The 12,638-nt window shown below is 34.2% G+C and overlaps 1 protein-coding gene across 1 annotated transcript in view; it reads right to left on the bottom strand.

The window, feature by feature from the left end:
* LOC132730250 (spermine oxidase-like) overlaps window positions 1-12,638 on the bottom strand; it is a 102,067-nt gene that overhangs the window by 65,742 nt on the left and 23,687 nt on the right. The window contains exon 3 of the mRNA XM_060716130.1: window positions 2,389-2,515. Coding sequence (XP_060572113.1) covers window positions 2,389-2,515 — 127 coding nt within the window. The remainder of the gene's footprint in view (window positions 1-2,388; window positions 2,516-12,638) is intronic.

The following is a 12,638-nucleotide window of genomic DNA, read 5'->3' as shown; positions in this document are numbered from 1 at the left end:
GATGACCCATGTTCAAACTCATCCAAGCAATTACATAGACAAGCATCCTCACCAAGTTTGATGAGAATTGAGTCAAAAATGTGACCATTAGAGTGTAAACAAAGTTTTTTCTATTTTTAGCTCCTGTGACCTAGTTTTTCATCCGAGATGACCCATGTTAGAACTCATCTGAGCTATCAACTAAATAAGCATCCTGACAAAGTTTGATGATGATTGAGGCAAAAATGTGACCGCTAGTGTTAAAGTTTTTCTATTTATAGCTCCTGTGACCTAGTTTTTCATATGAGATGACCCATGTTCGAACTCATTTGAGCTATCACCTAGACAAGCATCCTGACAAAGTTTGATGATGATTGAGGCAAAAATGTGACCGCTAGAGTGTTAACAAGGTTTTTCTATTTTTAGATCCTGTGACCTAGTTTTTCATCCGAGATGACCCATGTTCGAACTTATCTGAGCTATCAACTAGTTAAGCATCCTGATAATTGAGGCAAAAATGTGACTGCTAGTGTTAACAAGGTTTTTTATTTTTAGCTCCTGTGACCTAGTTTTTCATTCAAGATGACCCATGTTCGAACTCATCCTAGCTATCAACTAGATAAGCATCATCTTTGATGATGATTGAGGTAAAAATTTGACCGCTAGAGTCTTAACGAACAAGTGTGGACTGACGACGGATATTCACGATCCTAAAAGCTCACCCTGAGCTAGCTCAGATGAGCTAAAAAGAGTACACAATGCTGCAGTCGGTGCAAGGGGCGTATATCGCTCACCTGTTTATAGGCCCGACTTATTTTAACCCAGGGGCTTTTGGACTTATTTTAACCCAGGGGCTTTTATTTGAACAAACTTGGTAGACATCCATTAGTAGTTTCATGATAAATATCTAAGCTCGTTTTCAAAAGAAGATTTTTTAAGTTTTTACTATACACATATAAGGAAAAACAATGACCCCCCGCGGGCGGGGTCAATATTGATCCAATGACTTTATTTTGAACAAAATTGGTAAACACTCACTAAAAGATATTTCATGCTTAGTATCTTATCACTAGCTCCTTGGGTTTTTTTAAAGAAGATTTTTTAAGTTTTCACTATACACATATAATGAAAATCAATGACCCTGGGGTCGGGCCAATTTTAACCCAAGGGCCCTTATTTGAACAAACTTAGTAAACATCCATTAGAAGATGTTTCATGCTAAATATCTGAGCTCTAGCTCTTAGGGTTTTTTAAAAGAAGATTTTCTAAGTTTTTACTATATACATAAAGGGATCATAAACAATGACCCTTGGGGCGGGGCAATTTTCATCCAAGGCCTTTTATTTGAACAAACTTGGTAGACACCCACTAGAAGATGTTTCATGCTTAATATCTAAGCTCTAGCTATTTTGTTTTTTTAGAAGAAGATTTTTTAAGTTTTTACTATATACAAATAAGGAAAATCAATGACCCCCTGGGGCGGGGCCAAATTTTACCCCAGGGCTTTTATTTGAACAAACTTGGTAGACACCCACAAGAAGATGTTTCATGCTAATTATCTTAGCTCTAGCTATTTGGGTTTTTCAAAAAAAGATTTTTTAACTTTTTACTATCTACAAATAAGGAAATCCAATGACCACTCCCCAACAGGTGGGGCCAATTCAAATTCATTGAACAAACTTGGTAGACACTGTCTAGACGATGTTTCATGCCAAATATTTTAGCTCTAGCTCTTTCTGTTTTTTTTAAAAGAAGATTTTTTAAGTTTTCTTCTTTCGGTTGCCATGGCAACCAGAATTCTGCATGGAATTTAATTCTTTGAACATTTTTTAAATTTGACTACCAAAGGAGCATTCCTGTTAAGTTTGGATGAAATTGGCTTAGCGGTTTATGAGGAGATGTCGTTTAAAAGCAAAAGTTAAGGGACAGACAGTCGCCGTGACAAAAAGCGATCACAAAAGTTCACCATGTCACTTTGTGACAGATTAGCAAAAAAGGAGAGTAGAATTGCATTGTAGTAAGGAAACAAGAAATAGGGACTTGATAGGCCTAATGCACATACCTTTTGTTTGTAAACCCTGCACTTTACCACGAGGCTTTGCCACTTGCTTACACTTACCATAATTATTGAATTTACTGTAAATTCCTCTTGGGAACTATTTTGTGGCTCTACTGTCTAGAATGTATCAAGGTAAAAGTTTGAATCCTACACAGCTGGTTTTCTCCCTGATGCATTTGTATCTTTCTGTTATGAACTGAGCTTGCTAAGAAAAGGCAATGAACTTTATGAACCTTTCCAAAGTTCCATGCCTGTGTAGAAACTATTTCTTAATTGAAATTCCAGCATGTTGCTCTGTCTGACAAGAAAGCCAATAAAACTAGTACAATAGCAACACAAAAAATACTCACGCAATTGTTTTTGATGGCAGTGGAATGTCTTTCTTCAAGAAGCCTGACAGAATTTTCTGACAATCCTTAGCAACCTGCTCCTCTGATAATGATTCCATATATTCTGCTTCTTTTCCACATACCCATGCTGAAATACAGGCAAGATTATTGTTGGTTTTTGTTTTTATTGTTTACAACATTTATACTACTTAATATGATACATAATAAAATAACCTATTCAATTGTTAGTCAATAAAGCATAATTATAAGATAACACAAAATTTAATGGCATTGTCAAAAACTCACAAACTTTTTACGACCCCTAAATTTATAGATTTTACAACATGCTTGAGTCACTTATCAGTATACTTATTGAAAATGACACAAATTTTATTAAATTATAAATGAAGAAAAGGATTATCTTAAAATAAGTTTTCTTTTGCATATATGATAAATGCTTAATGTTTATTTTAAACATATTTATCAACAAGAGCTGTCCGTAAGACAGCGCGCTCGACTTTTTTATTGCTTGCCAATAAAAAAAGTTTTTGCAGTAAAAGGCAATACAAGAATCTCTGTATTTTTAAAGTGAACAATGGCCATGAGCATTAAGATATTTAGTGAAGAATTATTTTACTGAATTGTGTGATACCCTTGAACACTGCAGCAAAGTTTGAAATGTTTAAGTCAAAAGAGGGCTGGGTAAGAAAGAAAAAAAAACTGAGTTGAGCCTTAAATAAATTTAATTCTAAGTCGATAAAAGGCCTTAATTTTTAAAACAAATCCTTGACAGAGTTACCTTCTCTTGCGTACAGATGGGGGTAATGATGTGAAATAGCATTAAAAGTTTCAAAGCAATATCTCAAAGGGTTAAGGCAATAAGTGGATTTTACCCATATTCAATGTATTTTCTAAGTCAAAAAGGGGCATAATTCTGTCAAAAACTTGACAGAGTTATGTCCTCTTGTCTGTTGATGAAGGTCGTGATGGTAAACAAGTATGGTCAGTTTCAAAGCAATACCTCCAATGGTTTTGAAATAAAGTGAGGTGGTACAAAAAACTTAACCAAGCTCAATACACTTTCTAAGTCAAAAAAGGGCCATAATTCTGTCAAAAACCTTGACAGAGTTATGTACTCTTGTCTGTAGATGGAGGTTATGATGGTGAACAAGTATGGTAAGTTTCAAAGCCATACTTGTAATACTTCTGAAATAAAGTGGGGTGGTACGAAAAACTTAACCAAGGTGTGACGCCAACGCCGACGCCGGGGCTAGTAGGATAGCTCCCCTTTTCATAGAAAAGTCGAGCTAAAAACTAAATAGTTAAACAAGTTCTTGTTACTTATATTACCCACTTTCAAGTTCACATACTGGAACATTATACCAGACACCAGCCAGGATCAGATGTCAAACATGGATATGCCCCAGCAGGTCTCAAACCCATATTTTTTAACTTAACAGTGGTCACCTTATCTGCAAGACCATTGTTCCCCTTACAGTATGTCATGTTTCTGGAAATGACAAGTTACCACTGCCCTTTCAAATTGTATAAATCATTTAAGACCACAAATCAAAGTCCAGTAAAACACAGAACTTCAGGACAGACTTTTCTATATCACCTTACTTTGTTGTGTACAATTATCAAACCAAACAGCAGATCAATAATACAACTGAAAATTTGCTTTATCATTGTATTTGATCAACTTATCAAAAAAAAATGTCTGGCATACAAGTGCAGTCAAGCATGGTTTCAATAACATATAAACCATGGTGAAGAAATAAGAAAATTTTTATAACAAATTATTTTACATGAATTTGTAAAGCAACTAATGAATGGCCTACATGTAAAGCCTAAAACATGTTTTTTTCTGTGTCATGAGAAATACAGTAGAACTTCGGTTAAGTCGAAGTTGAAGGGACTTGCTAAAAAAACTTCAACACATCAGGACTTCAACTCATGAATAGCTCTCAATTTGATGACAAAATTTCGAGCCGTTTATGTAAACAAGCAAGTTACAAAAGGCGTAACAAAACGAAAGGGAGATCACTAACCCAGCTTATAGTATATAACTAAATATATCCCAGTGTAATTATCACGCGACACCGGGTCACGGAAGTTCTCAAATGAAAGTAGTTCTTATTGTTTACTTCAAATACCACTATAGTAATTTGAATGGTTACAATTAAAACACTTTATCACACATTTAAACACAAACAAAGGCTGTTGTAATTAACACCTGTCATACAAGTTGATCGGAAATCATCTTCACGGCTAGAAAAGGTGTGAAAAACTCTCGAGAACGGAGTTGTCAAAATAAGCCAAAGACTTCGACTTATTTGTGGTAAATTGTACTTGATTTATTCTGTACGACCTCTAAAAAGTTTCGACACATCAAAAAAATCGACACATAATATTTCGACTCATATAATAGGTTTTTATAAGGAATATATAGGGGAAAAAATCGGGACTTTCATTTTACTTCGACACATCGAGAAAATCGACTAATCAAAGTTCAACTCAATAAGTTCTACTGTATATTTTTCTTTGTCAATGAATGATTATATATAATAGAATAGAACTATTGTTGAAGATATCTGAGTGTGTAAGTACTCAATCTGGAGGACAGGTTGATCATTTCATTTTCTGCTTGTCATATACCAATTTTTTTAATATATCGAGTATATTTTCATGACACTTGAGGACCCCCAAAAAAGTATTATAAACCTGCCAGACTATGTAGTATAAGTAGACATTTTTATTTCAAAACAAACGTTTTTACCTATTTAAAGTAATATGGTGTCTTACACCAGATTTATAGATATATACAAGCACTTTCTATTTATAATGGCCCAAAATGTATGTACATTTTAACATAAAGATCTCTAATCATATAAAATAAAACATCAAAGAAGCTCTTCCACAACATTTTAGGATTTGTCAAACGGTTGACCAAAAAACAAATCAAATAATACTCTAAATGCTGCAATTTCTGTAGACAAAATACCTAACACTTAAAAATCACTTGACTTTATTACATTTAAAATGGAAAGTGATAATACATCCCTGTATTTAATCATTTACTTTCTCAATTTTAGCATGATGGGGGAAATCGACTTTTTCAGTTTGTATCTGATACAAAGTGAGTTAGCTTGGAGCAATGAATTCCAATGTGGCAAAAAGCTTTTACCGATTGTCAAAATAACTAGAAATGGAACTTCCATGTAGTGAATTACGCCAAAGTCATGCACTGACAAATATTGCTGCCTAGAGATTCTTACATTCAGTATGTTCAACTCTTCAGCAATTTGAACCCAGAACATCAAATTTCTCAATAGGGTAAACTCCGCTTATAACAAACTCATTGGGACATTCAAAATCTGTTTCTTATATCCGGAGTTCTTTATAAGCATATAGCGAATTAGTTCCTTGTATCAGGAGTTTTTATAGCGAACAGATTTACGAACAGATTGTTTACCATCGTCCGCCATTATGAAGAGCAATTGACTAAGAAAAAAATTGTTATTTATTTATTTTTTTGAGACAAAACCCGAGAGCGTACTTTATGGAATTTGAAAATCCTTTGCTATTTCAGTTTTAGTTTTACTCTCTTTTTCAATGTCTGATAAAATATCATATTTTGTTTCTAAACTTAGTGCTTTTCCTTTTCTTTCCATGATAAACATGATTTTCCATTTTTCCTTCCTTTTATATTGAATATCTTCTATTATATATTTTAAGAGTGACTTATACTAGTTGTGAAAGCTATAGATTTCTTTTTATTTTAATCAAGCGTACTTTGTAGTTTTCAATGGATTAGCAAGCATGCGTAACCAATTATAAATGATCAAAATAATTTTACTCGAGTAAACCTGTTAAAGAAAAGAAATAATACAATAAAAGGAATAACCGTTTTATCTTGGTGACAAGAACTCCTGCTTAAACTATCCTAAATAGAAAACTATTACAAATTCATTTTCACAGATTTATTTAATTGTAACCAACAACAATAAATGGTACAATCGGGCAAATTTTAATCCATGCAAATGAAAACTAAAGTTGAAAATGCGGGATCTATTTACAGACAGTTAATATTTTGGAATTAACTTTAAAAGTGTAATTTTTTTGTACTTTTAATTAAATTGGGACTAAGAAATGAGTTCCTTATAAGCGATAATTCCATATAACCGTGTTAGCTTAAAATAACCATACATTTTGATATTTAAACAAGATATGTATGTAAAACATGTATGCCCCCTATAGGCAGCCAATTAGTCATGTGATCAGGTTATTATGCATGACTTCTAACCTAGTTAAAAAAAAAATTAATAAGGGTTATCTACTGGTCTTGACTAGTCACAAGGTAGTAATTATTGTGACCGCATAGGTTGTGTGCAGCAATTTAAGTTATTACAAATCTGACCAAATAATGTATGCATAAATTTTATGAATCATGTAGGCCTCATTAATGACAGCCACATTGTTATATTACATAAGACCTTCAAATGTGTATACCAAAAGCATTTTTAGTTTAATATAAAAATATCAACCAAGGCAACTCAAGTTGTTGAGTTATTGGTCAGAAACCGTCTTAAAGTACAAGGTCAATATGACACAGACCCCTTGATCCCAAAATCAATAGGGGTCATCTACTGACCAAGACCAATGCACCTACAAAGATTGAGGGCCTGCAGCTATGGGCTTGTCAAGTTATTGATTTGAAACTGTTTTCACCTACAAGGTTAATATGACCTTGACCTTTGACTCCTTGACCCCAAAATCAATAAGGGTCATCTAATTGTCAAGTCAAAAGCACCTACAAAGTTTGGGGGCCAACAGCTCATGGGTTGTCAAGTTAATGATTGTCAACCGTTTTTACCAACAAGATTAATATGATGTTGACCTTTGACCCCTTGACCAGAAAATCAATTCAGGGGTCATCTGCTGGTCATGAGCAATTATCATACCAAGTTTGAAGTTCCTAGGCCTAAACATTCTTTAGTTATTGATCGGAAACTGTTTTTATCTACAAGGTCAATGTGACCTTGACCTTTGATCCCAAAATCAATAAGGGTAATCTGCTGGTCATGAAAAATCGTCATACTATGATTGAAGTTCCTAGGCCTAAGAGTTTTTTAGTTATTGATCGGAAACCGTTTTTACCTACAAGGTCAATGTGACCTATGACCCCTTGACCCAAAAATAAATAGAACTCATCTGCTGGTCATGACCAATCATCATACCAAGTTTGAAGTTCCTTGGCTTTAGTTTTCTGTAGTTACTGATCGGAAACAGTTTTTACCTACACCATCAATGGGACCTTGACCTTTGACCCCTTAACCCCAAAATCAATAGGGGTCATCTGCTGGTCATGACCAAACATCATACCAAGTTTAAAGTTCCTATAGGCCTAAGCGTTCTTTAGTTATTGATCAGAAACCATTTTTACCTACAAGGTCAATGTGACCTTGACCTTTGACCCCAAAATCTATAGGGGTCATCTACTGGTCATGACCAATCATCATACCAAGTTTGAAGTTCCTAGGCCTAAGGGTTCTTTAGTTATTGTTTGGAAACCATTTGGTCCACAGACTGACCGACAGACAAATTTAAAGCAATAAATAAAGCATAATAAAGGACAAAATTAGGGCCAATATGAATTGTTTCTTATAAATGGAAGTTCACTATAACCGTGTTCGTTATAATTGAAGTTTACTGTATTGTTATTTTTGTACTGAATACTCCAGCTATATCTTCCACAAACTAGTTCATACCAATCTACGATATCTACCTATAACACTGTCTTAAAACAAGGTAAGATTTTTTTTTTAAATGTAGTTTGTAATGTTACAGACATTCCCTCTTTCAAAACACTGTTTCTGGACAAAAACCACATTAAAAGTATAGTATATGCACCCACTCACCTATTAAGGCCCATGGATGGGGTTTGGGAGTGGGTATTTCCCATAACTCTGATCTATATACAGTTAAATACAAGTGTCAGCCTTTGGTGTTTTCGAATTCCAGTCATGGTTGTAAGGTTTTTCAGTCTGTTACAATCTTTTACAAAAAGTATCATATAAATTCCTCAAGTGATTCAAAACAAAATACAGCAGACAATATTATAATAAAATTGCTTATATTCTGCAGAAAGACGAGTAACAGATGATTAGGACATACATTATGCTTCCATTTAAGCTTTATATAAAAGTACATGATACAGAAACACTTTTCCCAATGAGACAAAAATTAAAGTACACAATCATGGCATCAATAATAATCAATTTAAAGATTATCTTTAATATTGGCATTAATTATTTACATTGTACTAATATATTCAAATGAAGATTATAGTAAATATGAGGAAACAAAGTCTGTCAATAAGAGAATTGTTCACCAGTAACACAATGGCAGGAATATATAGTAAATTATTTATTCATTCACTTTGAGCATTACCCCAATGTTACCATGGATAGTTGGCATACACTCTCATCTAAAACTAGAATGTCTAGCCTTTAACTGGTATAGAAAGACCAAAATTTCTTTATTTTACATAGGGTTACCCCATAAACCCTGCATAGAAATCAGCATCTTAAATCTTATTCAACCATTATCCTTCCTAGTATGTTTAATTAATAGAAATGCCCAGCTTTAAATATAGAACAGTCTGTTAAAAATTTACAGGCAAATGCTTTTATTTTTGTTTCTCAAAAGCTTTTTTATTTTTGATGTTATATCAAACAAGAGGGCCATGATGGCCCTAGATCGCTAACCTGACTTATCTAACTCATCCAAACAATTACCTAGACAAGCATTCTGACAAAGTCTCATGACAGGTGAGTCAAAAATGTGACCACTACAGTATTAACAAGGATTATCCATCTTGAGCAGTGTGACCTAGTTTTTTACCCAGGTGCACATATTCAAATTGACTAGAAATCATCAAAAAAAAACTTTCAGACCCCAATTTCCAAATACCAAAACAGTAGCAACTAGAGTGTTAACAAGATTTTTTCTATTTTTAAGCTCCGGTGATACCTAGTTTGCACATGCGATTTTCGAACTCATCCAAGCCAACATTACCTAGACAAGCATCCTGCACCAAGTTTGATGATAATTGATCGAAATATGTGACCACTAGAATGTTCACAAGGTTTTTCCATATTTGGGCAGTTGTGACCTAGTTTTTCATCCAATATGACCATGTTCGATCTTGACTTAGAAATCATGCAAAACAACTTTCAGACCAATTAACAGAATATTTGGATCACAACAGTAGCCACTAGAGTGTTAACAAGTTTTTCATTTTTAGCTCCTGTGACCAGTTTTTCACCGAGATGGTCCCCTGTCGATTTTTCCCAGCAATGACCTAGAACAAATTTCCTGACCCAAGTTTTAATGACAATTGAGTCAAAATTGTGACCAATTAGAGTGTTAACAAGGTTTTTCTTATTTTTTTAGCTCTGGTGACCTACTTTTTTCATCCGAGATGCACCCATGTTCGAACTCATCCGAGCTATCACCTAGACAAACATCTTGATCAAGTTTGATGATTGATTGAGCCCAAAATTTGACCGCTAGAGTGTTAACAAGGTTTTTCTATTTTTAGCTCCGGGACCTACTTTTTCATCCGAGATGAACCCATGTTCAAACTCATCCAAGCTATTCACCTGACAAGATCTTGACCAAGTTGATGATGATTGATGCAAAATGTGACCGCTAGAGTTTTAACAAGGTTTTCTATTTTAGCTCTGGTGACCTACTTTTTCATCCCAGATGACCCATGTTTGAACTCATCCAAGCTATCAACTAGATAAGCATCCTGACCAAGTTTGAATGATGATTGATGCAAAAATGTGACCGCTAGAGTGTTAAACAAGGTTTTTTCTAATTATAGCTCCGCGTGACCTAGTTTTTCATCTGAGATGACCCATATTCGAACTCATCCGAGCTATTTCTAAACAAGCATCCTGACAAAGTTTGATGATGATTGGGTCAAAAATGTGACCACTAGAGTGTTCACAAGGTTTTTCTATTTTTAGCTCCTGTGACCTAGTTTTTCATCAGAGATAACCCATGTTCGAACTCATCCAAGCAATTGACTAGACAAGCAATCTGACCAAGTTTGATGAAGATTGGTTCAAAAATGTGACAACTAGAGTGTTCACAAGGTTTTTCTATTTTAGCTCCGGTGACCTACTTTTCCATCCGAGATGACCCATGTTCCAACCCATCCGAGCTATCACCTTAACAAACATCCTGACCAAGTTTGATGATGATTGGGTCAAAAATGTGACCTCTAGAGTGTTCACAAGGTTTTCTATTTTTTAGCTCTTGTGACCTAGTTTTTCATCGAGATGAGCCATGTTCGAACTTATCCGAGCTTTCAACTAGATAAGCATCCTGACCAAGTTTGATGATGATTGAGGCAAAAATGCGACCACAAGAGTGTTCACAAGCAATTGTGGACGTACGACGGACGGACGGACGACGGACATTCACCGATCCTAAAAGCTCACCCTGAGCAAGCTCAGGTGAGCTAAAAAGTTACTCACTGGCCAATTTCCTGATCCATCTTTTGCTCATGTGTTTTTTATTAGCAATACTTATTAACAAATAGAACAGATATAGTAAGTAATTTGTATGGAAGTCAAAATACTATTTTGTTAATATTTTGTTATTTTTATGACAAATTATTTCAGATTCAGTGTCTCTTTCCAGATGATAAGCATCTAACAATGCTCTACAACCATTTAAACATTATAGAATTCATGTTTGCCTGTTCTAAAGAAGATTTGTTTCTCAGGCAAAATATTAGTGTTTCAAATTATTTTTTGTCCGATAGGACTGCAGTATTTCAAATGAATCATAACACATTTACTTTTGTAAATTGGCAAACTATTAATCAGTCTAGTAAATCAACTGTTTATAAAAATAATTTAAAACACTAAGCTGGTTAAAGTTTATTAGTATGCATTTACAAAATTAAATTGATGGGCTGTGCCGCACCTGACCAATTTCATTTTGTAAATACATACTCAGTATAGGTTAAAGTTTATGAGTCTTTGAAATTATTTCTTGTCCAATAGGATTGCAGTATTTCAAATGAATCATAACACATTTAATTCGGTAAATCAGCAAACTGTTAATCGAATGTTTATAAAAATAATTTAAAACACTTTTTAGCTCTGGTGGCCATTTTGTGCAGTACTGCAACAGAACGTTCAGGCAATATGCACAAGGTTTGGTACTGATTACTCCTGTGAAGATTGGTCAAACTCCTTCCAGCAGTTTGACCTGTAAAAGCCGGACAAGATTTTTCTATTTTTAGCTCTGACTGCCATTTTTTTGCAGCAAAGTGAAATGTGTCGGCCACATGCAAACTAGGATTGGTACTTATCATTTCTGTGAAGTTTCAACATATTGCCTTCAGCAGTTTGACCTGTGAAAGCCCGACAAGGATTTTCTATTTTCAACCTTGCCAGCCATTTTGTGCAGGAAGCATAATGTGCAAGCAATAAGCACAAAGAGGGTTTATTCCTGTGAAGTTTCTTCAAATTCCCCCTCCACCCCATCTTGAGCTGTGAAAGCATTAGACAAGCTTAATGCAGATCCACAGACAGGCACAAATGCAAAATTCGACTCACCAGCAGTAGTAATAGAGCCTAGTTAGACTTCATGGTTATGCCAATAAATAACCAAATGATGTATGAGTGTACTCCATCATAAGTTATTTAATTTTATAATTTATCTAAGGCAAATTTTTAACTGATTATGTAAATGTGTAACATTCTGGTAAAGCAACATACTAATATGTATTGTGTAAAGTTAAAACTGTCCAGCAAAGAATTAACAAGATTTTGGCCAAGTTGTCTTAGGACTTTGAGAAATTAATAAATCAAACTCTATACTTAAACAGACTAATATAATTATATAAGTGCTAATATGACCACTATATACAAACTATACAAATTCAGTGGGTAAAATTTAGGTATTTAAAAATTTAATAGCAACAAAATAACATTTTAACAGCTTTTCAATATACAATGAAAATACATTAAATCTAAATTTTTCCCAGATTTTAAGCAATTCATCTAATTAACATAGTCGCTTGCATGTTTATGTTTGAAGTTTGTGGATGATAAAATGTTATCAAACAAAAGGTGGCATGGTTCATTGCTTTATCTCAGTTTGTCATTTCATCTGCACCTACTCAACCAGGCATTTTTTATATGTGCTATCACACAAAAACTAAACCAATCCTTGAAACCTTA

This window comes from Ruditapes philippinarum, unplaced genomic scaffold, assembly GCF_026571515.1.
Source record: "Ruditapes philippinarum isolate M1 unplaced genomic scaffold, ASM2657151v2 ctg1655_1_1_1_1, whole genome shotgun sequence".
Lineage (NCBI taxonomy): Eukaryota > Metazoa > Mollusca > Bivalvia > Venerida > Veneridae > Ruditapes > Ruditapes philippinarum.
The sequence above is the reverse complement of the archived record's forward strand: the minus strand, read 5'-3'. Positions and strand labels throughout refer to the sequence as shown.